This window comes from Paroedura picta, chromosome 4, assembly GCF_049243985.1.
Source record: "Paroedura picta isolate Pp20150507F chromosome 4, Ppicta_v3.0, whole genome shotgun sequence".
In the NCBI taxonomy this organism is placed as follows: Eukaryota; Metazoa; Chordata; class Lepidosauria; order Squamata; family Gekkonidae; genus Paroedura; species Paroedura picta.
This window is the reverse complement of record NC_135372.1, coordinates 93,816,591-93,844,563: the sequence shown is the minus strand read 5'-3', so window position 1 is coordinate 93,844,563 and position 27,973 is coordinate 93,816,591. Positions and strand designations below refer to the sequence as shown.

At 41.2% G+C, this 27,973-nt stretch overlaps 1 protein-coding gene across 2 annotated transcripts in view; it reads right to left on the bottom strand.

Annotated features, from left to right (window-relative positions):
* Positions 1-1,955: 1,955 nt before the first annotated feature.
* The window catches only part of MAPK14 (mitogen-activated protein kinase 14), a 32,130-nt gene continuing 6,112 nt past the window's right edge, over positions 1,956-27,973 (bottom strand). Inside the window, exons 2-12 of one of the 2 annotated variants that reach the window (XM_077334304.1) lie at positions 26,305-26,434; positions 23,602-23,660; positions 20,826-20,937; positions 19,465-19,494; positions 16,541-16,588; positions 16,023-16,137; positions 14,885-14,956; positions 7,021-7,100; positions 6,397-6,475; positions 5,585-5,758; positions 1,956-3,943 (exon numbers count right to left, since the gene is read on the bottom strand). In XM_077334304.1, coding sequence (XP_077190419.1) covers positions 3,876-3,943; positions 5,585-5,758; positions 6,397-6,475; positions 7,021-7,100; positions 14,885-14,956; positions 16,023-16,137; positions 16,541-16,588; positions 19,465-19,494; positions 20,826-20,937; positions 23,602-23,660; positions 26,305-26,434 — 967 coding nt within the window. In that variant the 3' untranslated portion in view covers positions 1,956-3,875. Of the gene's footprint in view, positions 3,944-5,584; positions 5,759-6,396; positions 6,476-7,020; positions 7,101-10,632; positions 10,713-14,884; positions 14,957-16,022; positions 16,138-16,540; positions 16,589-19,464; positions 19,495-20,825; positions 20,938-23,601; positions 23,661-26,304; positions 26,435-27,973 lie in introns of both variants that reach the window. The other variant, XM_077334303.1, reaches the window with a different exon arrangement.

The following is a 27,973-nucleotide window of genomic DNA, read 5'->3' as shown; positions in this document are numbered from 1 at the left end:
TGACCCAAAAAATCCTGAAAACATTCAAGAATTTTTTATGACTGCCAACTAGCTGCAGTTAGAGTGTATTCAAAGGGCTCTCAGTCCCTTTTGGTACCTTCAAGTGAACTCTGCTTGAAGAGGGCATTTAAAGATACCGCAAGGCTGTTAAATGCCTTCAGAGTTCACTTTACAATGCTGCAGCTTTCAAAACATATTTAATTGTAAAGGAACTGCATTCCCTTTAAAGTTGAAATGCCTTTCCCCCTTCCACTGGAAACAATGGAGGATGGGGGCATGTTTTTGTTGGGCTTATAGAATTGCCTCCCCGGTCCAATCTTTTTCAAACTTGGAAGGTTTTATTAGGAAAGGCACGAGCAGCTAAACAGCAAATTTGATGCCTCTGCCTCAAGAATAAACACCAAAGAACAGAGCCCCAAATCCATTCTCCATTATAGCCATTATAGTCCCCATTGGCCAGTAATGGTCAAACTGGAACTCGCCAGGTATTCATGGACTACAGTTCCCATGAGCTCCTGATAATTGGCCATTCTGGCAGACTATAATGCAGCAGAAAAAATTCAGCATTCCCACACATGTACAGAATCTGACTACCATACTGGCATTGGGATTGGGAAATATTGGGGGTTTTTTAGTTCAATATACTAAAAAAATACTGTTTTGGGGATTTTCTTTTTGCACACCCTTGGTTCTTACCATAGCTTGTAGTTTCCAATAGGCAGTATTGTGATAAATTTGAAAGTGGCCTTTGACATTTCCAAAATGCCTCAGTCATATTTCAGTGGTAAAGTCTAACGAACAGAGGATTTTTCAGCTGAACGAAAATGACGCAAGAACCACCCATGCTTGTCGGGTTTCTTGTACATCACCACTGGGTAGAATCATAGCACTGGAAGGGTGTCTATAGGCCTTTTAGTCCAACCTCCACTGCTCAATGCAGGATCAGCCTGAAGCATCCATGTTAATTACCTGTCCAGCCACTGCTTAAAGACTGCCAGTGAGGGAGAGCTCACCAACTTTTTAGGCAGCCTATTCCACTGCTGAACTATTCTGAAAGAGAGTTTTCCCCCCTGATATCCAGCTACTTTCTTTCTACAAATAGTTTAAAGTCATTACCACGGGTCTAATTCTTGCTGCCAACAGGAACCCCTCCCTGCTGTCCTCCAAGTGACCTTATGTAAGTAAATAAAATAAATCTCTCACCTGCATGCTTTCCTGGTTCTTAATGCCATTAACGGCCTCTAATAGTAATAATAATAAATGCATCTTTCAGCCAGTTAAAAGATAGCAATCATCTCTCTCTCAGCCTTCTTTTCTCTGAGCTGAAGACTCCCATGTCCTTTAGCCTTTCCTCATAGGGCTTGGTTTGACTTTCTTTTTAGCTGATTGTTCAAATTAATTTTGTTTTCTTAATATAGGATTACCATGTCTTTCCTCAGGTTTCAGTATTTTAAGGGATTTGTGTGTTCTATCTGGCGTTAGAGGATGTTTGATCTATCAGCTTTTATATTTTCAGTTGGAGGCTGCCATTCTCCCTTTCTTCCACACGACCAAAGAAGCAACCCAGTATAATCCCCCCATCACTTTATTTATTCTAAACAGATGTACATGGCACTTTATACATGATGCAGGGGGCTTAAGATAATGTTCTAAGAACATCTCCTCTACTCCTCCATTTTACAACAGTGAGTCTGGTAAATAAATCTGGTGAACTCAAGAACACTGTGTGTTATTTTCTTCTATTGGATTACTGTCCAATAAAGGCATTATGTATCTTTTCTGTCTCATATAACTTATTTACAAGAAGGGGTACTTTGAAAGGCAGTAAATGATGTCCTTACCGGATAGGAGTTATAATGGTGATTTCTTTTTTAGCCCACGTAACACTGAATTGTCAGACACAACCATCAAAACAAAAGGTGCAATGGTATTGTTTTATAAGGACCAACAGACGATTAACTCTGAAAAATAGGTTTTATTTTAAACCAGTGGCTTTGTGTGATATCCTATATGGCAAAACCAGTTAGAGCAAAGTTCCTGGATATGAACAAAATTGCAGAATTCCTCTATAAAGTGTGTACTTCTGTCCAGAATTCAGGCAGTAGAACAGCACCACACCACAGGGCTCCACAGGGGCTCCCACAGAGAATATCACCTTTGAGATATTCCCACTCACACACAAATATCTATACATTTTAAAATCTTTTGTAGTATTTCTGCATGTAAGTCACACTGTAGCATCTACACATAAAATGACTGATAAAAATAGTCTCTGTATGTTTTACAGAATGTATCTACATTTCCATCTGAATATCCAGACTGCAGGTCCAGCATAGGGTTGATTTTGTTTGGTCTTAAGAAGGCTTCTGAACCAGAAGCATGAAGGAGCACTGCTCTCTGGACCCCAACTCCAAGTTCTCTACAGAGTCTGCCCTGAAGGGAGATTGTTACAAACGAAGGATCTGATGGCTTCATTACCCACATGCCATCTTTTTGTGGCTTCTCTGTACAGAGGGATAAATACACAAAAAAATCCCAGATCAATCAGAAAACAAAAATACTGCAAAGCTATACTCTTCAGTGAGGCAGGCATATAATCCATGCATGATACCTGCATTATACATTTTTTTTGAAAAAATACTTTAAAAATAGGATCTCAAGATACCCAGAATACCCAATGAACACAAAATACTTGAATCAAAACCCCCGCCCCGCCCCCGGTAACTTCACTTACATCTGTGATGTATTAATACAATTATCTCAACCATGTGTTCTGGCACACAGACTGGTAAAGGAAAACATTTTTAAAGCCACAAAAAGGAAGAACAAAGAAATGTGCATGTTCATATGTCCCTTTTTCATATAGAAAGTGCCCAAAACGTCAACAATGAATTGCACAAGGTATGATGGATGCTGCAGTTCTTTATGGCTCTGACTGTGGTACTGAATAAAGTGATTTATTGGCTGATTTACCATCCCAGCGCCTCCTCCAAGGTAACACAAGTAAGCTGATGTATGCACATACAATCTGCCCCTCCCCCTAATTTAAAGAATATACACAAAGCGCACAGGCATCATGACAGAGCTATTGCCAAGATGTCTTAGGGCATGGGTAGGACAAGGAAAGGGATATGACCAAACTAAATTAATGAGGGACACAACCTCTACTCTCTTGGATGGTCTGTATCCTGGACATAGTAGTCACACAGGGCTACCTTGCAGCTCATGCCTTGAAAAGCAGCAAGCTCAAAACTCCATTTACTGTTAAGAAAGAAATAACCCAGACCTCATTTCCTCATTAACTTAAGGCACTTTTTTGTTTTTACTATTTCAGACAAAAAATTCCAAATAGCTGTTTACAATACTGGGAAGAGGCCTTGGGTGTAAAGCAACCACCCAGCATGGGATAGCAATACATCCCTCATTCTCCCTCCTCTCCCCTGGAAAGCAGAGGGCACAGTTCAAATAGTAGTTTAACTTCCATTAGCTAAGTCTTTTTCTGGACAGCCATTTAATGGCAAGAATTGCTACTGAGAATCTGAGGTCTCAGCTTCCCTGCATAATATCTGCCTTGCCCCAGAGCAGTGAAAGCTGGTTACCAACCATAAGGGCTAAAAAGCAATTGAACAGGCCTTCAGAAGCATGTCCCAGGCTGTATACAAAAATACAAGAGAACATGCAGCATGTTTACATAGTAACTGTATAAATACTTTCCTCCAAATCTCCCCTCCCCATTCAATACACAAGCACACACACAAAACCCCTCCACCAAGGAGAATCTTCACGGCAAGAGGCACTTGAATGATACTTGGAGAATCCCTATGAAAAGGCCTTCCCCTCACAGTGATATGGGACAAAGGGAGAGAAACAGATTCTCAGGACTCCATCTCTTCTTGGTCAAGCGGTGGTGGCACAAAACTAATTACTTCATCATATGTCAGGCCTGGGGGAAAAACAAATGAAGATAAAGACTTTAATATGGCTAATGGCTAACATTCCCCTCCCCTCCTCAGATGAGCAACCACTCACTTTCAATCATTCATCAACATGACAAAGGAGGTGGAAGGGGAACATATTACATTAGAACAAGGGCCTAATGCTTCCAGATAATTTTGGCCAAGGTACTCCAAACTGCCTATTGAGGCAAGATGGTAGAACAGAGAGCAGCTGGTCAACTGTATTATCTCTTGTTTTATCTAGAGCCATTTCAGTCTTGGCTAAAGGGCAGAAACTGCTTTAGTCACATTGATAGAGAACTTCTGCTTGGAATTGTGCCCTTGGTGATTCTCTCAGACTTCTACAGAGTCTTTGATACCATCAACCATGGTGTGTCCTTTTGAAGTAGCTGGGAGTTGCTACCACCAATCTGTCATGATTCCACTCCGACTTGTGTGGTAAGCTTTAGTTGTTAGAGCTAGTCAACTCTGTGCCGTGATCATTATATTTTTGGGTACCGCAAGAGTCTATATACTCTCCCTCCCCCCAGGCTGTTTAACATCTACAGAGAGTCAGCAATTAGAGGTTGTCAAGGGATCTGTGGTTCATGTATGCTGACATGTACAGTCCCCCCCTGAATCCCTCACTTGAGTGTACTGAAATAACACTTGGAAGACACGGACTCCAATCCCCACTCTGCTATGAGATTTCACTGGTTCATCTGGGGCCAAGCCATACATTTTCAATTGAACTTACTTCACACATTGCTGTAAGCATAAGTGGAGGAGAGGAGAATGACTTAAGCTGCTTTGGGTTCTCATTGGGGAGAAAAGCAGGGTAAAAAATAAATCTCTAACCATGGGTTGTTCTCAGGAGTTCTTAAATATTTGGAAAATGGAAGATTGTTTAGCATTAACCAAACTGGTATATTTCTCATGATAATATAAAGTGGTTTTGTTAATATTTACTAAGGGATATTTATGTATTTATTTTTTTTAAATACCAGAGTTTTAATTTAGTGGTAAACATCACACCAGCTTTGTGTAGTGGTTAGGAGCATGGACTTGATTCCCCACTCCCCCACATGCAACCAGCTGGCTGACCTTGGGCTCGCCACAGCACTGATAATGCTGTTCTGACTGAGCAGAAATATCAGGGCTCTCTTGGCCTCACCCATCTCACAGGATGTCTGTTGTGGGGAGAAGAACGGGAAGGCGATTGTAAGCCGCTTTGAGACTCCTTCAGGTAGAGAAAAGCGGCATATAAGAGCCAACTCTTTCTTCTTCTCCACAAGGGGCATGGGGCTTTTGTGAAGCTTTACTCTTAGCCATCACTTTTGCCCTGAAGATTAATCGACAGGGCTGGATACAGCCTTGCTGTGAAATCAAATCCAGCTGGCAAAGAACTGAATTGCTCAGGTGGCAAACCACCACCCAACTGTACTGCTACTGATTTGCATTCAACATTATCCTGACAAGTATTGTTCTGACCACAAGAACAGTGAGAAAAAATGGTAAATGACCCATGGCTCACAGTGTAATCCTAAGCAGAGTTGCACCTTTTAAAACTCAATGAAATCAATTACCTTGAAGAATGCAACTCTGCTCGGGATTGCCACAATACTGGATAAGTCTTCTGGCAAACTTACTTTTCCATTCCTCAATATCAAGTTCTCTGCTTTCAAAGGACTGGTCATAAGGATCTGCAACTGGCTCATCATCAGGGTCATGATACTGAGCAAAATAGGCATGAGCAAGTGCTTCAGCGGCAGTGATTCTTTTGTCTGTGTCCAGCACCAGCATCTTCTCCAGCAAATCTACAGCTTCACATTCCCAAAGAAGGTGGGAGAGGGGGGTTTAAAGTGCAACAGTTATTAAAAGTTCTACTTAAAGCTATACAAGATCAGGATCTAATTGCTGCAGTCTCGTGAGGAATAATATTCAATGGCTTTCTCTCAAGCAATACTTCAACCTTTGGCTGGGAATGGGTACTAAGGTCAAAACATGCCCAACATGATATCTTTTTGTATTGTAAGGAATGCTTGACAGAAAGAAGGATTCTACAGGATATTAGGATGCATTAATGTTGGTCTCTCTCTTAAACTAAATAATCTCAGGGAAGTAAGATTTCGTAGCAAGCAGCCACTCTTCATTAGAGACAATTATTTATTCAATGATAGCCATGAATCTAGAGAACTATGATGGTTTCATACCACTAAATTTCAAAGGTCTAGCTCTAGAAACACTATCAGTCTCTGAAAGATGCAAAAATGTGCTGCAATTATAGGAACATTCTGAGCAACTCAGAGGAAATGCCCGAAACATTTTCACCTCCCAGCAATACATTAATTAAAATCCACTACCATTTTAGACATAGGTTTCCATGCTGCCCCAAAGGACCCATCAACTCAGTATATGCATATTATATCCCCTATTGTAATGAAAGTGCTCCATGTCTTACCCAGTGGATTGGCACCAATAAATACATTTTCAAAATTCATCTTCGGCATGTAAGACAAGGACTGTATGTAGTTTCTTGCCTGGGAGAAAATAAAACATATTAAATAGTACCTTCATCTAACCAGAAAGTTCTTGTTACTGCAAGAACCTATCAGCTGTTTGTTTCAGCACTCTTACCCATGTAATTGGCTCTATTAAGAATACATGCTAACTTCTGGTCTTTATGACTTGTGCAAAACTGGAAGAGAATCCTCTGTTACACAGTAAAGCATGCTACAAGGGATGAGTTTCTGCAGGACAGTAGTAGCATCCAGAAGCCTTTCTTTCTTTAAGTGCTAATTCAATACAAATCTTACCAAATGCAACATGATGCAAGTATTACATGTGAACTGACACAACACCAAGATTCAGTAACAGTTTGTTCCACTTCATTCAAATCTGGTAGCCTTTCCTCCATTCTTTATTTGCTGCATGCGTGTGTGCGTTTTTGTTGCTGATTTGATTTTTGTGGTAATCTGGCCAACACCACAAAGGTAAAGTTAATTGTCCTCCCTAAAACTATGTAATTAGGCTAAAAGGAACATTTTGAGTGCAGACCAAGCATGCACACCTGTTAAGGTCTCACCTCATGGCTGGGCATCCTGTTAATGAGATATGCAGGGGGTGTCCCCGTCAGACGCATGATCTGCTGAAGCTGGTTAATATCTTAGGTGCCTTGTCAAGGGCTTTGTTAATTTACAATATCAGTGTAAACACACAATCAAGACTGCATACAAGGCATCTAGTCAGCACAAAACAGGCAGGAAATACTTTGTGTGTCATACCACCTTTAAGCACAGGAATGTGGACTAGGAAGTAAAGCAGCTTAATATTAGAAAATCACAGTTAACAACCCTTCAGCAAAGCCAAACACTAGCCTACTGGTTATCATGAATAAGCCATCCTAGCCTGGATATTGCTGCCTTTTAAGAGTCTCTTGAAGCAGGGCAGTTAGTCAACTTGATAAGGCTGCTACAGAATATGGTTTTCTTCTTCCTATCTGGACTTACAAAGCTTAGCTTTCACTCTTCTGCTGCAGAAGATAATATATTAAAACTGCAGCATACAAAATGTTTATTTTTCCTTCAGTAGACATTAACATGAGTAGAGCTACATGCAATATTAGAACATTACTAGCAAGGCACAAACAGTTCCTTTGTTAATTCACAAAAATCAAATAAAAGCTGCCAGCAACGAAAGCATTCCAAGCTTCTGCAAATCATGCACAAGCCATCAAGATGGCACAATATTAGCAAATTTATTTATATAGGTGAAAAGATCTTACTATACTTAATTTTGATGTATGGGGAAAGATAGCAGCTACTAGCCTATATGCATGCTGTAAGTGGAATCATACTAAAGCCTACAGTGCTAGTATATCATAACTTATTTTCCCTAGAATATCTTACCCTTTAAAGTTCTCATTTAAAGAAGTGCCATTGTATTGGAAGATCTGCAGTGAATGAATGGTCTTCAAAGTAGAAATGCATCTCTTACTTTTATTTCATGGACTCACATGTGGAATACAAGGATATGATTCAATTTCTGAAACTTATACAATCCAAGCTGAAGGGCCCATTTTGAAATTACTGTTAAATGTTCAGTCACCTCTAAACTTGACTTCTATACCTTGCTCTACATGGGCCTGCCATTATCCTTGACCTGGAAACTACAATTAGGTTCAGAATGCAGCCGCCTGTGTCCTTACAGGCAACCCCTGGAGGGCCCAAATTTGACCTATTCTTTGGCAGCTGCACTGGCTTCCAGCTGAATTCCGAATGAAGTTCTTACCTTATTGGTTCTTACCTTTAAGGTCACTCGTGGTCTGGGACCGGCATACCTAAGGGACCACCCTTCTGATATATCCCCCAAAAGGATTATGCTCAGCAAGCACCAACTGGCTAGTAATCCCTGGCTCCAGGGAATTACATCTGGGTTCAATCAGGGCCAGGACTTTTTTGGTCCTGGTCCCTACTTGGTGAAAGGAGCTCCTGGAAGAGATCTGGGCCCTGTCAGAACTGGCACACTTCCACAGGGCCTACAAGATGGAGCTTTTCCACCAAACCTTTGGATGCAACCAGTGGTTTAACAACATCAAATTAGTCCCCCCCATAGAAAATCCCCACAAAGAACATCAATATGATTCTAAGCCAGAAACAATTAATGATTGCACTGAGGACACTGTTGAATTTTGAAATTCAAAGACTTTTAATGTTTAATTAATTTATATGATTGTTATTACCATTAATAATGTACACCACTGTGAGCTGGTATGGGAGAGCAGTATATGAGTCAAATAAAATAATAATAATTCCTTACTCTTTAGCATAGTCATTTCACACTTGGCAGTTATCCTATATTTCAATCACCAGTCTATGCACTTTTGCTACTTAATTTACAACAGGCCAGGATTCTACCTGATCAATATCCCATACCACAGTGTTATAATTTGGTAGGAGGCTAAACTGAATCCTCATCTGCCATTTCATCTCACGATTTTGTGAAGTCACTTAAGTTGACAGGCTGCTTTAAGTGTGCTCTGCCATTTAATTCTGCATTTTTTCACCACTCAGCATTCTATTTTCTGTATGTTATCTGGGCCAGGAATAACTGCTAAGCACATATAAAATGAGAATGAAATGCAGGTCAGAAAAATCTGATCAGGTATAAATATGGAGCAATCTGTTGTGTAAGATAAATTAAGTCTAGGGTAGCTATGCAGAGGCAGGCAATGGTCTCTTGCCCTGAAAACCCTACAACCACCCCCCTCGGTAGTCTAATCTAATCACAGCCATGAACACCCATCCAAAGACCTAAGTTTTGCCTACATGCTCATGTGTATACAGGCACCCTTTTGGTACTGGAATGGAAAACCCTAAGGTGTCACTGTAAGTCAGTTGCAAACTTAATGGCACTTTCCACTATCACTGTTAAGGAAATACTAGTATTTTAGACTATTTCTACAATGCATATACAAAACAAACAGAAAATAATGAGGAACAGTAGTCTACCAATCCATTTTACTTTTTAGGGATCAGTCCCCCCACCCCCCCGACCCTAACCACAACTACTGCTATTCAATCCCCTATCCCTGCCATAATCGCCTGCTGACTATATCCTAAAGAATGATGCCAGAATTTTTGTTTTAGTTTTCCATGGCAACTGGAATTATAGCGGTTTAGATCCACTGGTGCTTTTCTGTAGGTACAAGGATTTCTGCCCCTGCAATGCAGCTTTCTCACTGCTCTCCCATCCTGCACCCACCTGAAATGCCCCCCAGAAATCCAGTCCTGGGGAAAAAATACCTCCATCCATAAGATTTCAGGGGGCATGTTAGGCTGCTTGAGGGATGGGGAAAAGCCATGCTCTACAGGTGGTAACCCTTGCACCTCTGTTCCAGTGGATCCAAATCAACCTCTTGAGTTCCATTCTCTTTTTCATCCATTTCCTCTCTATAATCAACATTCCACAGAAGATACAGCAACAGAGTATGTTGATGATACTTACTTTCCCATGCTGACCCAAGAGCATGCTTTAAATATCTGTAAACTGAGTACCAATATGCTGAATCAGAATTCCTTTCAGTTTACCTCTTCTCTAACTTCTGAATAAATTTTAATCTCTACAGTCTGCCTAATAATCTCAGACCTTACTACAGTTTTATTTTAAATCAGTTTCTAATCAAAGCACTTATATGTTAATAGAAAAGGTGGATTATTAAGCTCTATAGACACTATAAGCTCTAGTAACAAGTGAAGTGACTTCCAATTTTCATACTAGTTCCTAAACAGATATTTTTTCCTTCTGGAACTCTATTTGGGCAATCAGACATGGAAGTACATTCAGTACAGTCTAAAAAACCCATCCCTAAGAAATGTACTTTCCCATTAAGAAGACAGCAGACATGGGCACACCTACTGAATATGTGAGCAACAGTCTACAATAATAGCATATAGTAGCTAAGCTTAGTACAGCCTACAGACACACAAGGGGAAAATAAGCAAGATGGGAGGAACCAGTTACACAGTGAATAGTACTAAAGAAGAGTGAAAATTCAAAAAGAGCTTATGAGAACAAACTGAAGGGGAAATAAACTAAAGAGGAACAAGACAGAGCCAGTCTACAAGATGGCAAAGCAAAATGTAAAAACATACAAAATCCCGGGAGGGAAGACATTGCAATCAGGTTATAAACTCACAGACTCTGAAGAGATTTTCTTCAAAAGCTCAGGGCCTGGGGTTCCAACGAGTCTCAAAATGAGCTTCAACTGATCAATATCTAACGGTGGACCATAAAGGAAAATGCTGGGACAAATAAAATGAAAAGCAGCAGCCCAAATAAAGCGGAAGGGGAAAAGGATAACCAAATGCCTTGATTGCAATAACCATAAGTAAGATTTGAACATCTTGTGTGTAAAAGCATATATCCCACATATACCTACCAGCTGAAAATCCTGAATAAAAATTAAAACATGCTCAATCAAACCTGGGATATTAAGACCTAGCACTATGACAGGTATCTAACATATGCAAATGATTACTCACACTAGATGTCTACACACATGAGTAGTATATCAGCAGAAAGGTCAATTCCCACTGAACTTTTATAAGGCGTCATTTTACTGATCATGGACAGGAATAGATAATATCCAATTCTGAACAGTATGACTTCCCCAAGGAATCCAGCTGCTTCTTCAAAATTTTTGATTTTATGTTTCAAAACTTATTTTGCTTTCAACCTAGTAACAATATAGTAAAAGCTCTCCTGAAAGGATTATTGAAGAGAGCCTGGTTGAGTTTCTGTGATCACATGGCTTAGCTTTATTGCTCTACCTAGTGCTATTTTCTGGACATTTCTAGTACTTAGTTCATCTCTTTCTCCCTCCCCCACATTTCCCAACCACTGCCAATTCCAGCAAAGATGCCCATTTAAAAGCAGCATACAAAACTATCCAATCTGCTCAATTAGGGTTCTAGGGTGGCTTTAGATGTATAGACTCAGTGATTAGTAAAGTCATTAAGAATTAGTAACAGCAGTAAGATGGCAAAAGAATAGCAAGCACAAGTGCTAGTGAACAGTAAGGGTTACTGTTGCTGAACATTTTAGAGCCTGAGACAATCAGCACATTTGAACTGGGACTAGGTCTCTCTTTCCCCACCATGAGGAAAAGTTAACTAATGACCAGGAAATTGGCAGCAGAGCCCCCGCCCCCGCCCTTGGAGATAGTCTAACCCCCTGCTCGACTATGGGTCAAAATCAATATGAAACAATATGAAATCAAGTTATCCAAAACGGCCCATTATGGGATTATAATACGGAATAATCAATGGCATTTTAAAAGCACCTTGCTGTTATTGATGAAAGGTTATTTAATTCAAGACAGAACATATGGCAAATATCTTCTTATTCTCCTCTCCATATTAAGAGTTTCTGAAGGACATCAAGCAGGACTCTAATTGCAGTCTCTAGATATCAAGACTGCGACTCTACAAATATTGACAAGAAAATACCAATGAAATCAATGGGCTTTGCTTTCAAGTATACATAGGACTATGCTATTAAAACCTCAAAAGAATATGAAGATTAACAGCCAACCATCACACTATTTTCAAAGGGAAACTTGCTCACATGATAATAAATACTAAGATACAGTTGAATGACAGCACTGTAATATGGTATTCTGCTTGTATTTAGTGAACATAATGCTGTCTTGATTTATTATAAGGTCAATTGTCTATTTAATACTGCACCTTGGCCTTTATCAGTTAATTGCCAAAACTGTTCAGTGAATTGAAGACTGGATTAAACTGAAGCCTCTCCCAAAATCCAGTTTCCAATCGGGGGATTGCATCAATTCACCCTTAAAACAAGGAATCTAGTTCAAGTCTGTATTTCATTCATAAACCATAACAAGTCCACAAAGTAATACAATTAACATTTCAAAGATAAGCAAGTCCTGAACCACTATTTAAAACTACAACACAGTCAAGCAAGCAAAGTGTTAAAAAATGTCTAGTTTTGACCAGATACCCTCTGGCTGTCCTTATTATTTGATAGACACAGTAAGATCTGAGTGCAAAACAAGAAACAGATGCTGTCCAAGCACTTCCCCCCCTTCATGCCCATCTTTCCTGCAAGTGTAGGCAAAGAGTTCACTTTACTTCACTAGAACAACAAACACTATATCTAGGGAATAGGTAAAACCCACTGAGCATCAAAACTTCCCATGTAGATTAGCACTTGACCAACACCCTGAGAGAACTGAAATATACCTACAAGTTAGAACAAGAGTGCTGAATCTAACATTAGGTTTATCAGTGCTAACAGAATGCTCACTGTAGGAATGATGCCAACTGCAAGCAGCGAAGCGAAGCAAGCACATAAAGCAAAAGAAAAAACAAAGGGAAGAGCATGTAGAAGAAAAGCATGCAGATCTCAAAGGAGAATCACCAAAGATTGGCAAATCCCAATGCTTCTATTAGAGGGGGAAGATTGCATCCTTCCATCAACCCTTTGCGCAAGCCTTGAAAATGCCTCAGCAATTTACTCACAGAATGTTAAAACCAGATGCAAGCTTCAAGCAAGTAGTATCAAGAGAACATTTTGTTCTAAAAGGATTGTTGTGTTTATTTTTTTTAAAAAAAGCTTCCCTGGCTTAGAACATTGCGAACAGCAGTAATTCCTCACAATTCTTGAAATCGTTACCTCAGTTTCTTATACCATATTCACATTATCAATAGACTTTAAGACAGAAGCTTCCCTCCAATAGGTTAATCAAGATGTGACAGATGAAGATCATTCTTCCCATTGTTCTCCCTACAAGACTTGAGACCACCACAATCTAATCTACAACAGATTGGAAGAAAAGAAATTTGACACGTTCTTAGTAATTACTACATTATACACAGTTCCAGTCAAGGAAGCCTCCAATTGTTTAATCAAGCTTTTGCCCTCACCCAGCATTTTCATCTAAATTTTGGAAATACATGAAACAACTTTGGAAATGAAATTAGTTAAAATTACACATGTAGTACAGAATAACTTCACATGCCTCAAATAGGAATGGACAAAATCCACTGCAAAGATATTAGAAAATAAGACATTAGGAGAAGGGAAGAAATATTAGGAGGAAAAGGAAATGAAAATTTCAGGTTATAGCTATAAATTACTTCTTCCCATCTTCTCTGCACGTTGGAAAGTGAGGTGAACAAAACATTATGATACATTTAAGAGGAGACTGCACAATTATTTAGAAAAATCTAAATATTTGGGTAATGTCTAAGGCTAGTCTCAACAGTTTAAAAATCAGAGAAGTGACTCCAAGAGTGTTTAGCATTTTCTTCCAGAAGACACTGAAAACTTAAGCTAAAGAGCAATCCTAAACAAATTTACACTCTTCTAAATCCAATGAAGTTAATGGGCTAAAAGAATTTAACTCTGCTTAGGATTGTTCTGTTAGCTTGAACAAGAAGCAGCTTTTCATTGTGATAGGAAACAAAATCGGTAGTTTTCCTGTTTCAGAAGACTAAGCTGAAGGCCAGATTCCAAAAGACCTACGGATTTGCCAAAATTGTAATTTCCTGCTTCCAAGCACAAATGGCAGTGACTTTTAAGGAAGCATTAGAACTAAATTGCTGTTCACTGACTCCTGGGGACAAAGTTTCCCCCCTCCCCCATACCCTCACCTGCTTGCCACAAAGGCAGCAGGAAGACATCCCTGCCAAGTGCCTGCTGGAACACTGCTTCTGTAGTATCTCATGTACCACTGAGTTGGGGAAGTACAGTTTATCCAGGGCCACTGATGCTCATGCAAAGGACGCTAAGTCCCTTGGAACATACTTCCCAGGCTATCTGAGGTGCTGCTATATCAGTAATCCAACCAGTGTCAGGGAGCAAGGTAGGCCCACAGCATGTTCTCTCTGTACCAGCCATCACAGTCAAGCTAGGTAAGTGGGACACTCACAGGCAAGGGTTGGGGGTTAGGGCTCCAATCCTCCTGCACTTCTGATGTCACTGAGAATGTAGAATCCAGCAGACAGAGATTTTCTGATAGGTTTGGAAGACAGATCCTTTTGCTAGGCCCAATTCCAAATCAAGTTTGTAGAACAAGTGAGTGTGAGAGGAGTGTCACAGGTATTTGCATTAATAAGATAGAATCTTAAGAATTCCTGATCAAATGATCACAATGATCTCTTGTCTCCTTTTATACATATACACTGGGCCACTAAACTCTTTAAAAGGGTTGCATTGTAACTGTTGAAAAAATCCAACAGTGATTATTACTACATATGTTGACAAAAATGGGATTGCATTCAGGTGCATAAGGGGTTCATCAGAATTTGAAAAGGATGTAGACTTGGGATCTTTAAAAAAGTTCATAAAATATCCCTGGTGTTACAGTGTATAAAATGAAGCATAATTGCATAATCTTATATTATTTTAAAGGATACGGTCTGTACCAGGGAACAGTGTTCTTCCAGTCAACAGCTCAGCCATAATACATCCAACTGACCAAATATCAACTAAGGAAAAAAGTAGTTAGAAGCAAATGATTTTCTATATTCATATAACATTATTCCAGTACTAGGAAATAACCCCGCTGCAGGCTTAATGCAGCAGGCGCTAGTAGGCTGGGGCTAGTGGGGTTGGTGTCGGCGGTGGAGGGTGGGAGGGCGGGCCGCACAGCCGCGGGGGGCAGGGTCTGGCGACGGAGCCACTGGTGCAGCAACCGGCATGGCGGGTGGGGTGGCGGCGCGCTGCCGTTGGTGTGGTGGAGGGCCAGGTGTCGCGGAGGCCGCGGGGGGGCTGTGGCAGCTTGCGGCAGCAGGGCGTGTCGTGAGGCAGCGGCCATCCGAGCCGCATCGGAGCGACGAAATGGCGGCAAGCAGCGGCAGGTAGGGAAGCTGGCAGGGGGGCGGTTTGGGAGGCCGCACTGCACGCGGCTCGCAATTGGTCCCTTGCCGGCGGACTGACACTTGGAGGGCCCAATCAGCAGGCGCGAAGCGCATGCCGATTGGGCCCTCCGAGTGTCAGTCCTGAGGAAGGGTCCTATTATGGGCACCCTTCTTCATCACGGACAGGGCCCACCCTCGGAGCCCTTAACCGATTATTTAATCCGCTCCGCTAGGAGTGGGTTAAAGATTCTGATGATTGAAAAAAAATACAATGGCAGTCCAACCAAAAGTACTTAGTTTTAATATAATTACGTTTGTACTTCCTACGCTCCCATGATCAGATAAGTTCAGATGCAGAACTGCTCTCACTATTTTCAAAGGGATAATATTTCATAATAATACTTTAAAATTGAACATCCTACAGTACGGGGCATTTCAAGTGCAGTATTTTTATGGGTGGAAGGATTTCTTGCTGCAAAATGAGACTCTCTCATCCAGACTCCTCCAGCTGTATCTCTGAATGGCCTTGAGACTCTGTTCTGGGGTATCCCCTAACCCCCTGGGGCAGCACTTGATGTGACAGCAAGAGTGGGAAGGCAAGAAAGTCATTCTCCAAAGGTGGAACTCTTCCTGCCCATGGAACTGTTGCACAGGATCCAAGCCAACCACTATGGGAAAGCTAATAAAATAATACCTGTTTGATTATAATGCATCCAGTTCAGCATGATCTCAGGAGCTCTGTACCACCTGGTTGCTACATACCCCGTCATCTCATCATCGGTATGTCGAGCCAACCCAAAATCCAGAATCTGTACAACACAGACAGCCACTTAGTTGCACAATTGAAAAAGGCCGGGTTTCTCATTTCAGCAACTACAACTGGGAAACTCTATAACTGAATGTAGGGGACAACTGTAGGAACCGTTCAAGAAAAAGATATGGCAAAATCAAGTCTTCACCAACCTAAAGTTGCCAAGGCCCTGTGTAACCAAATTCAGCCAAGAGCAGTACCATTGCAGTCCTACTGCACAAAACTCCAAAAGTATAACATTGGAACTTTAAATATATGAAAGCATATCCAGACCTGAATATTCAGAAAATTATGAACATGGGCCATCAAACAAGCAATGGATTTAGGTTTGGGCCTACAGGAAGACAAACAATCACCAGGTTATGCACAAGTCAAACTATGCACACTAATGTGTAACTAACCTTTAGTTCACAGTCCTCATTCACAGCTAGATTACTAGGTTTTAAATCCTAAAAAAAAGAAAAAGAAAAAATAGCATTTTAACACTAATATTCCTTATCAATTTTGAAATTTACTGTTAGTAGTATCAACAACTATTCCTTGTACTTTAAGACAATATCACAATTCACAACAATCTGAATTTTTCACAGCCCACAGCAATCCCATGCAGGAGTAGCACACATCTAAAAATTCCCCCACCAAAAAATAACAGATACATACAAGTAAAATACCAGCTACTTTACAAAGCTACATGTTAATAAAAGAATGTAAAAATGCGTAGAGCCACCACTGTGACAAAGTGAATCAAAAACAATCTGGAGTCCCAGCTCTCTTTTGCATATCTTTAACCCAAACGTCTACTGTAGCCTTTCTCAACTTTTTTACTATTGAGAAACCCCTGAAACATTCTTCAGGCTTTGAGAAACCCCAAAAGTGGAGTGATCATGCAGCATATGGTGGGGAAACATAGTTGTATACATGCCCACCTGAGGCCCCTCCCTTTCCACACCCTCCAGTGCCATCATTGACCATTGGGGGGAGGGTCAACATGACCATATATATTCCCCCCCAGAAACTTTAGCCAAATGCCTGGAAGAAGTGACGAAATGGCTCAAGCAGAGTCATCTGAAGCTCAACCCTTCAAAGACGGAGGTCCTGTGGCTGGGTAAGAAGGGAACAAATGAGGAAGCGCACCTACCCAACCTGGATGGAGTGCATCTAACAGTAGCCCACTCCACCAGAAACCTGGGGGTGATCCTCGATGCCTCCCTTTCCATGGAGGCACAGGTCACAAGAGTAGCGCGGCAGGCCTTCTACCACCTCTGCCAAGCCAAGCTACTAGCGCCCTACTTGGCACCAGAACATCTAGCCACAGTGATCCATGCGGTGGTCACCTCTAGACTGGACTTCTGCAACTCGCTCTATGCAGGCCTGCCCTAATCCTTGATCTGAAAAATGCAACTGATCCAGAATGCAGCAGCCAGGATTCTCACCAATACACCGTGGAGATCTCACATCTGGCCTGTACTTCAACAACTCAACTGGCTTCCAATTGAATTCCGGATCAGGCTTAAGGTTTTGTTTTTTACCTTCAAGGCCATATGCAGTCTGGGTCCAGTGTACCTAAGAGACCGTCTCTCCGCCTATACCCCCAAAAGAGCATTACATTCTGACAATGCCAACTGGCTAGAGATCCCTGGCCCCAAAGAAGGATGCAGGTTTTCAACGAGGGCCAGAACCTTTTCTGTCCTGGCCCCCACCTGGTGGAATGAGATCACCTGAAGAGATCAGGGCCCTGTCTGAACTCCCAAAATTCTGCAGGGCCTGCAAAAGGGAGCTCCTCCACTAGGCATTTGCCTGAGACCGTCAACAGGCCCCCTCTCAGATATCCCTTCAGGGCCTGAACCAGTCTGTCCTCTCGGGGGCCTTGGCTGGGTTCCGTTCCTGTTGTATTGTTTATGATCACTGAAATTGTGTTATTGGATTGTTGTTTGTTTGTTTGTTTGTTTATTTATTTATCATACTTCTATACCGCCCTCCCCAGAGGCTCAGGGCGGTTTACATTATAACAGAGAACAATACATAAAACAGTCTGTAAAACATGTATAACTGATAACTAATAACTGTAACCAAATAACAACACAGTATAACAGTAAACAATATAGTAATACAAACAGGTCCAAGGCTTATTGATGGGATTCTGAGGGGGGTGGCTTATTGATGGAATTATGAGGGGGGGGAGCAGGGGCCCTTGATCGCTGTTGATTACGTCTGGTCTCGGCCAAATGCCTGGTGGAGGAGCTCCTTTTTGCAGGCCCTACGGAACTGTTTAAGCTCCGTCAGGGCCCTGGTCTCCTCTGGGAGCTCATTCTACCAGGTAGGGGCCAGAACAGAGAATGCTCTGGCCCTGGTCGAGACCAGACGGACTTCTTTAGGGCCAGGGATCCTTAGCTGATTGGAGGCAGTAGAGCGCAGAGCTCTTTTGGGGGCATAGGCGGGGAGGCGGTCCCTCGGGTACACTGGGCCCTGACCGCGTATGGCCTTGAAGGTAATTACCAGAACCTTTAGTCTGATCCGGAATTCAACTGGTAACTATTGCAGCTGATGGAGAATAGGCCGGATATGAGACCTCCACGGTGTTGCTGTGAGGATCCTGGCTGCTGCATTTTGAACTAGTTGTAGTTTCCGGGTCAAGGCTAAGGGCAGGCCTGCGTAGAGCAAGTTACAAAAGTCCAGTCTAGAGGTGACCGTCGCATGGATCACTGTGGCTAGGTGTTCCGGGGCCAGGTAGGGTGCTAGTAGTTTGGCTTGGCGGAGATGGTAGAATGCCAGCCGCGCTACCTTTGTGATCTGGGCCTCCATTGTGAGGGAGGTGTCCAGAATCACGCCTAGGTTCCTGGCGGAGTGAGCCGTAGAGAGCTGCACGCCATCCAGGGTGGACAGGCGCGCTTCCTCGCATGGGCCCTTCCTACCTAGCCACAGGACCTCAGTCTTTGAAGGATTGAGCTTCAGACGACTCTGCTTGAGCCATCTCGTCACTGCTTCAAGGCAGCTGGCTAATGCTTCTGGGGGAGTTGTTGTTGTATTGTTTATGTTATGTACTAATTTGTTCCATGTATCCCCCATGTTGTATGTAAACCGCCCTGAGCCTTATGGAAGGGCTGTATAGAAATCAAACAAACAAATAAAAAATATCTCTGATACATGATTAACTCCCATCCATTCAGGAAACCCTTCCAGGGCCATCAAGAAACCCTGGTTGAGAAAGTGTGACCTAGTGTAATAAATACCTCAACAGTTTTCAGATTAATTCTGCACCTCTTTTGCTCCCTTCTAATAACTTTTAAGGTGCACTGAAATGGGCTTTGTCAAAGAGGATACTTACTCTGTGTATAATGTCAGCTGAATGGATATACTGTAAAATAAAAGATAATTTAAAAATTAGTTTGAGAGCACCATCTTTTATCTTCATTATGAAGAGGCCCGTAATGTTAGCTGAATGATGCTAGTGGAACAAAACCTCCCCCTCCCCTGCTGGGCTGCTTTTTGAGAGAGATCCATCTTAAACACTGTGGACTGGGCAAAGTAGAGTCTGTATGGGAAGTGGAAATTGTGCACTTTATGTCCATGGGAAATAACCATTTGAGCCATCCTAAAACATTGCCTTTAAAATAATTAACTCTAATGGTTCTTTGAAGTACAGTTAAAAAAACAAACAAACCAGCCAACATAACTAGAAGTTCTGAGAATTTTAAAAGTCACAGATTTCTAGTAGTACACGGAATGTATACCAATGACCATTATCATGACAAACATATCTGGTAGATGTTGCCTTAAATGTCACATTGTGATGAAAAAGCCTATCTTCCAGATCATCAGGTGCCTGGCTGATGCAGATTATAGCACATAGACAGAAACATAAGCAAGACATTTTCATCAAACACTTTAAAACAGTGGTCCCCAACCCCCAGCCCAAGGACTGGGACCGATCTATGGATCAGTTGGTATCGGGCCGTGGCTCCTCCTCATCCGCTTCCCCAACTGCTGCCTCGGGGTCTGCCCTGCCACTCTGCCACTGGCTCACCTTTAGTGGTCTCTGGTGGCCGCCATGGCTGGGGCTCCCCCTCGGCGTGGCACTGTGCGGCTGCTGCTGGCAGCACCCCCCAGCGGGCAGGGGGAAGTCAGGAGCAGTGGTGGGAAAGCAAGCAGAGCAGGGGCTCAGGCGGGGGCGATGACGTCTCTCGGCAAAAGACTACCCCTCCCCCCGGGCCTCAGTAAAATTGCCAAGCGTTGACCGGTCCCCAGTGATAAAATGATTGGTGACCACTGCTTTAAAGGACCAAACTGGAAGGAATGAAAATAATGAAACCATGCCTCTTCATTTTCACATGAACCTCATTCTTTCTGTCTATCTAGTGAGAAAATAAGAACTTTATGTTGGCTGACTTTTCAGAAGCTACGAAGATGTATTGTCTCTAAACATATAATTTGCCAAAGTAACCAACAGGATAAAAAAAGCCCAGTTTGCCAATTTATTTCAGACGTTTTGTGTGAAGTTAAATCTTTCAAGTATTACTTCTAGACTTTTTTTCTGCAGGAGAAAAGGATTATCACACCAAAAGTTGAAAGAAGTGACATAAACCATTCAAGTTATCCTCTCTGAAAAAGAAGGGGTTATGGTATTTTCTATTACAATTCCCATTTTTATAGCAAGAGCTACTGATTTAAAGGGAATTAAGTACGTACCTTCAAACCACGAAGAATTTGATAGATAAGAAACTGTACATGATCATCTGTGAGCTTCTGACATTTCACAATATTGTTCAGATCTGCTCCCATAAGATGGGTTACAAGGTATCTAGAAAGCAAAAGTTAAGAAAATGAAATAATGTTCCCCATCTTTGCCACCTGTCTCCTGAAACTGAGCTACACATGGGACAAAAGTTAAAGCAAACCAAGTACTTGGGAAAAAAACAAGGCTAGATCACTATGGTATGCTGTCAGCAATCAAAAACATTTCAACTTCATTTGTCATCCAAAAGGATGAATCTGCAAAATCAAAAAGGGTCTTCTATCTACTTAAATGCACTGTGAAGAATATAGATGGCTCAACAGTTTATGATAGGCTTGTCTTCCCAGTGCAATACAAACTGCACTCATTGCACAAAACTATTTACAATTTGGCAGTTCTGTATTTTGAAATTGTACAATTATCATACCTATAACCCTACACATTTCTACTTAGGAATCATTCTATCTTTAAATAAATCCAGGTAACATGTATGTGCTGAACATTCTTGTGCAATTTAACTAGGAAAGCAACATTATCTCAATAAGATAATACAATTTTATTTCATAGAACCATAGAGTTGGAAGCAAACCTCGAGGGTCATCTAGACCAACCCCTGCAGAATTAAGGAAATTGACAACTACCTACCCAGCCACTGTAACCAATTCCATGCCCAAATGATGCCTCCCCCCAAACCAGATTCTCTGACCAGTCTGGCCTGGAAGAAATTCACTTCCTGATCCCAAAGTGGTGATTGGCATTTCCCTGGCCTGCAAGAAAGGGCCAGAAGAGCCAAGCACTGACACAATCCTTTCTGCCTACCCACTCACAATCTGCCTAAGTTTGTTTCATTTATACCCCCACCTTTCTCTGCAATGAGGACCCAAAGTGACTTATATTGCTCTTCTTTCCTCAGCTTTATTCTTGCAACAACTCAGTGTGGCAGGTTAGGCTGAGAGTGTGACTGGTCCAAGGTCACCCAGCAAGCTGCCATGGCAGAGTAGGGATTTGATTTTTAAAATTTCCAGATATTTATTACATAAAGTGCACTAGTTCAACATATTAAAAACATAGTCGTCAAAATTTAAAAGCATCACATTTCTAATTAAACATAGAATAGACCAACACAGAATGAACCAAATGCATTTCGACCCTGTGGGGTATTCCTCAATGGGCAAATTATTGTGAGGAATGCACTCATGCATCAAATCAAAGGGCAATCCTTTGGCTGTTTCTTATAGGGGCCTAGTTTTTAGTCTATATTGGTGGATAGGCAAACATCAAGTTTTGTCTTTGCACCTTCCTCTGCTATGTGTAGAAACCTGAATGTGAATCTCTATGGGATCCAGCTCCACTCACACAATACTACCTACCCTTGACATGCAAACTGAATTGAAACACACGGGGCTACTTGCATAAGAACTGATATACACTCCCTATCAACATGACAGAGCCCTGCATAAAAAGGCCTTGGGGAAAAACAGAAATCATTTTAAGTGTATATTCTGACAGTATGCCCTTGGAGCATGAGTCTTCAGAAGTTTCATTGTATTTGCATTCCTATTCAACAGGACCTCAATCAGTAATGCCCTTCACTGATTCAGTCTATCCACAGAAGTAGGAAAGTGGAAGAAGGATGGGGTGTAAGAAATAGTAAGCACCATGAAGTATCTATTAGCGAGGTACTTCTACACAGTCTTATTAAAAAAGAAACCTGACTCAACATGTACTTGGAAGCTATTACATACATGCCCAACAGGTTTGAACGCATCTATTTAGGACAGTTGCCATTTGATAATCCACTAGTCTCATGACATAACCACAAGTATCTGTGAGTGTACTCTGATACAAGTAATAGTGAATGAAACCAGACCTGACATTCCAACAGACTGAACAATTCATATGGTGAGCAGGAATATTAACATTATTGGTTTATTTGCTAACATGAGCAGCTGTCTCCAAGAACCTAGTGACTACATAGTCAAATCAAAATCCATCCAGCTAGACTACTTTCTTCAGTCTAGATTTCATTACCACAGTGCCCTCCCCTCCCCCGGTGATCATTTTTAAAGTTCAGTATTTTGCTTATGGTTACTAACTATGCTTACAGATTTTTAAAAGTAACAATATCATCTTCAACGAAAAAGGTTCCTACAACTCCACAAGTCACTCTTGGCACCAGAACAGTTACAGAAACTTATTATGACTGAGGATTGTGGCAGAGCAGCTGACATTATTTAAGAGTTAGGGAGTTACATCAGTGAAAAGATATCCAATATTTAGTCAGTACTCATAGAGTTGCATCAAATAGATTTTTTATGTGGCACTGATTCAAAAGACTGGAGTTAAGCACAGTCCAAGAATTACATTACTTTCTCTCTGTTCTAATGCTGAGCAAATGTGTGGTACAGCTCTACCTACCTTTCTATAATGCTTAACAAAGACTTGTTCAAGACAAACTCATACACCTACACATATTATTATTATACAATATATATTTTGTGCAATGAGAGATCAGGCTTCACTTAATTGTATTACCATGTTTACAATCACTGTCCAATAGCAACAGAGTCATCTCTAAACAAAGTTTTCAGGTCTATCATAACCATATTATAAACTCTCCTTATCAAACAGGCTTGAGCCTGCAAGCTTATTCCTGTATAAAGAAATGAAATTTGGATTACTTTGGAAAACAGCCAGATAGTTTGTGGTAGTTTCCTAAGTCTTACTTACACGTCATTGAATTCTTCTAGTGACTTTGCAGGTGTAAATACATCCAGAAGTCCAATAACCTGTTTTAAAAAAATAATAGTGAGAACACCCCACACACATTTTGATCATTAAACTGCTCTCTCTCAACTCAAGCATGCAAATTTATTAGTGATTTTCTCCATGAGCAAAGCTTTGGGCTCATCTCCACATACATGATGTATACAACTTCTTCAGCCTTAGCAAATCAGATTTCTGTGGTAGGGAAGGGCAATAAAAGAGCCTTGTAGCATGCATAGTCTCAATGTAAACTACTTCCTTAATGGAAATCTGTTTAAAGGATAGAGCTATTTTTTAATTTCAAATACAAAGGGTAAATCAAATAACTCAATAATAATACCTTTTATAGATGTTGCAGTGACATTTCTGTCTATCACAAAGTAAAGCTAAGCATGCTTAAGCACAGCTCATTTCAACAAAACTTCTGTGAAACCAGAAGCAACAGGTAAGACAGTCATTTCACTGGAGACAATCACAGGTAAAGTGAAAGACATACCTTACTGACAATAATCAGGAGTCACCAATGGAAGCAGAAGGCAGATAAATGGCTGATTGCACCGTTCTGACCAGAAGTTGTTAGCCAGTTCATAACTGCATGCTTGCACTGAGCCAACCCTATATCTACCATTGGCTTCCCACAGTTACTGGGATGGACATGCTTTCCTGTTTCCACTAAACTTCTCTGTAGTGGGAAGTGGCAATTCTTGCCAGCAAACCATCACAAAGGCAACTCCTGAAAACCATCTTATATTTAAATTGGTATTTAAGAATCATTACTTTCTAATTCATGACTGATAACTTCATTTACTAGCTACCATGCAGCATTGCGTTTTTGCTTGGCTTCCCATTGTTACTCTATATAATACTAGTTTATGGATATCGAACTTTCTATAACAAAGTACATTAGTGAATCATTACTGTTACTGTGTTGCAAGACCATCTCTTCCATTACGTCTCCCCAAAAAGCGTAAAGATCAAGTGATCAAAATAGGTTCAGGATCCCCGGCCCCAAGGAAGTTAAATGGACCCTGACCAGGGCTAGGGCCGTTTGAATCCTGGCCCCACTTTGGTAGAATGAACTGCCAAATGAGATCAGTGCCCTGCAGGATCTTAAACATTTCTGCAGGGCTTGCAAGACAGAGCTGTTCTGCCAGGCCAATGGTCGAGGCAAGAAATAACATCGAGAAATGCTGGCCTCCCTGCCTACAATCCACCAAATGAACTACGCCCACCCTCCCCTAGTGAGATTTAATATTTGGAAAGAGGTGGCAGCTTCTAATTCTAAATCTGTAACCATTAATAAATCCGGATGCTGGGAGGAGTGGGACTCACCGCCTAATCACCAATCAAGTTGGCGATCCCATTCCTGATTGGCGGTTTGTTAGATGGGCAGCCAATCAGGAAGGATGTCCCACTCCCAGTCGCGTCCCCCTCTAACTTCTTCCATTTGGAAGAAGTTCAAGCCCTGGTAAGCAGGAGCCGGGAGGGAGGGTGGAGGGCCTGGGACTGTGAGCTGCTGGTGGTGGGGGGGGGGGGGGAGGAGCACCCTGAGCAGCTGCAGCTCCAGCTGCAGCCCTGCCAGGCCTTGGTAGAGCTGCCAGGGCAGTGGGAGGAGGAGTGGACTGAGTGCCAGCACCTCCCCCCCATCCTGAAAATATTTGATCTAATATGATGTTTTTATCTGTGTTTTAACACTGTAGTCAACTGACATGATCTGCGCTGAGCCATCAAGTAAATAAAGAACTGCACTAGTTATTACAGGAACAGGAAAAACTTCAAATCTGGTTACAAAGATGAGAAATATTGTATCCTTTAAGCACACTTATAACAGCATTTTCTCCAGCAGAAATACAGGACTTTTACTATACAGAATCACTGTAAGGTATAAATGCAATACATGGAACCAAATTGATAAAATCAGGATGGGTAAGTGCATCATGGTCTAGCTATACTCCAAAAGTGGACTTCACATATAACCAGGCACATCAAGAAATACCCTCCCTTCTAACAGTACTAAAGCACAGAATATTTAAGCAAAACGGGGTTGGATACTAAGAAATGCACTTAGAGCTCTGCTGGTAAAATAGATCCTTCTTTCATTGTCTGAAGTCTCTTTGGTTACTGGCAAGTTTCTGAGGATATGCGAATGATTGGGATCAGCGTGGGCTGCAGCTGAAGTAGAAAATCCAGAAATTTCTCCATGAGCGAGAAGTCATGATCAATAACTGTCCCTATGTAGATTCAGATGGGTAGCCGTGTTGGTCTGAAGTAGCACAATAAAATCAGAGTCCAGTAGCACCTTTAAGACCAACAAAGATTTATTCAGCGCATGAGCTTTCGAGTCCAAGCACTCTGCCAGACTATGGACTCCTTACATGACAGGGAATATATAGCAAAAATCAATATAGCAAAAATCAGTAGACTGTGTCACACAACCAAATGCAGCCAATGATAATTCTTTGTCAAAACAGCCAATCAATCCCCTGGAATATGGTGAGGTGAGAGCCTTTGATCACTGGCACAGGCAGTTTGGTTTCTCCTTGTATTTTTGTAAACCACACTGAACTCCAGGGGATTGATTGGCTGTGAAATGCTTTAAAAACAACCTGAACCACTCCGGATATATTCGAAAAATTACTCTTGCAGGTGGTGCAGAAATAAACTTACATTTTCATGTTTCATATGTTTAAGCAGACGCAATTCACGGTAGGTCCTTTTGGCATGTATGATGGACTGAAATGGTCTGGACAATTTCTTCACAGCCACTCGTTGAGCAGTTTTAGTATCAAAAGCAGAGCTATAAAACAACAGTTGCAAAATCAGTATTAAGAATGCATATACATACTGAGCTACAATATCCAACTCCTCAATAAAAATGTGTAACAGATTATGTCATGCCTATTGACAGATTTTAATCTGTGTTCAAGAAACAGACCACAAGTTTAAGATTTGTTCCAGAACACTTTCGAAACAAGAATGAAAAAGCAGAAATATTACATGCAAAAACAGAACTATCTTAAACAGTATTAATTTGGGACTAGATTTTCAAAGGAAGAATGATACATCTGTGCAATCATTCAGTGACAGAACAAGACACAGCAATGATTTCCTGTAGCTTTAGGTATTTCAACCTCTAAAAGTGCCTTTTGTGACATTTCAGAAGCTTCTTGCAGCACCAAGGAGGTTGCAGAAATATGTTGCATGTCTCATTGCACAAGTCATTTGTGAAAATACAGCTTCAAAATCCATCCACATTTATCGAACTCAGTAATATCTATGACAGTCTTTCAGAAACTTGGAAAAGATACAGTGGAGCTGTCACTGCTCATAATATGAATGTTTCTGTTGCTTGTCGTGATCTCTAATTCGACTGACTTTGCAGATGTTACACTTCAAATTGTGTGCTGGAAAACCAGAACCACCCCACTCTCCCCAAAACACAACCTATAAAGTTGCAATGGTACATAATGGTGTCCTTGGCACTGTTGAGTAGTACTGATAATGAGTATTGCTCATTCCAACCCTGACCTGTTTGGGAATTGTTCTTAAATTTTAAAGTGCTTGGTTTCTCAGTCAATAAAAGAACAGACCCCTTTCAAAAAGAGGAAAGCATAGTGCAAAACCTCCCAGAAGAGTGAGATTAACTAGATGAGAAGCTGCCTATAATTCAGTATAGTCAATTTTACCATTCCATTGGCCTTTTGGAATTAAGGCAAGGCAGCTGCAATTAAGAAATCATTAAAAAAAAGAGTAAACAGCCTTTTTGTCCTGCATTGACCCTTCTCTGTTAATTCTAGAGTGTGTCAATCTCTCCATGCTAGATCAAAGCTAGAGTCAGCATGGTTTAAGACAGAAGCTCATTTTATGCAAAAATTACTCTGTAGATTATGGATTTATTTTCAGTTATAACTGCTTCTGACACCAAAAATATAAAATGGAAGTTAGCGGACACCTGCATTTGCTTCTGGGGAAGTTTCTTTCCCCAAAGTTATCGATGAAGTGTTTCATTTTAGCCCAAAGCTGAACCCCCACTCTGTATCATGCCTTGAAGTACTTCAACTGCTTTTTGTGTTGCAAGATCCAGAAAAATAGTTTTAGCTAAAAGGAACATCATTCCACTTCTGCTTTCTCTCTCTGGCACATCTAAATCAAGTTCTGCTTTGCAAACTATTACAGAAAGAAACCCAATATTTGAAATTATTGTAAAAATAATGATGACAGAAATGGTACTCAAGCTATGGTACTCGTTGCAATTCAACACAGACTAAATCTGTGATAATCACCAAAGTTACAAAGATGTGGGAACAGCACAAAGCTAGAGACAGCAGACTTGATA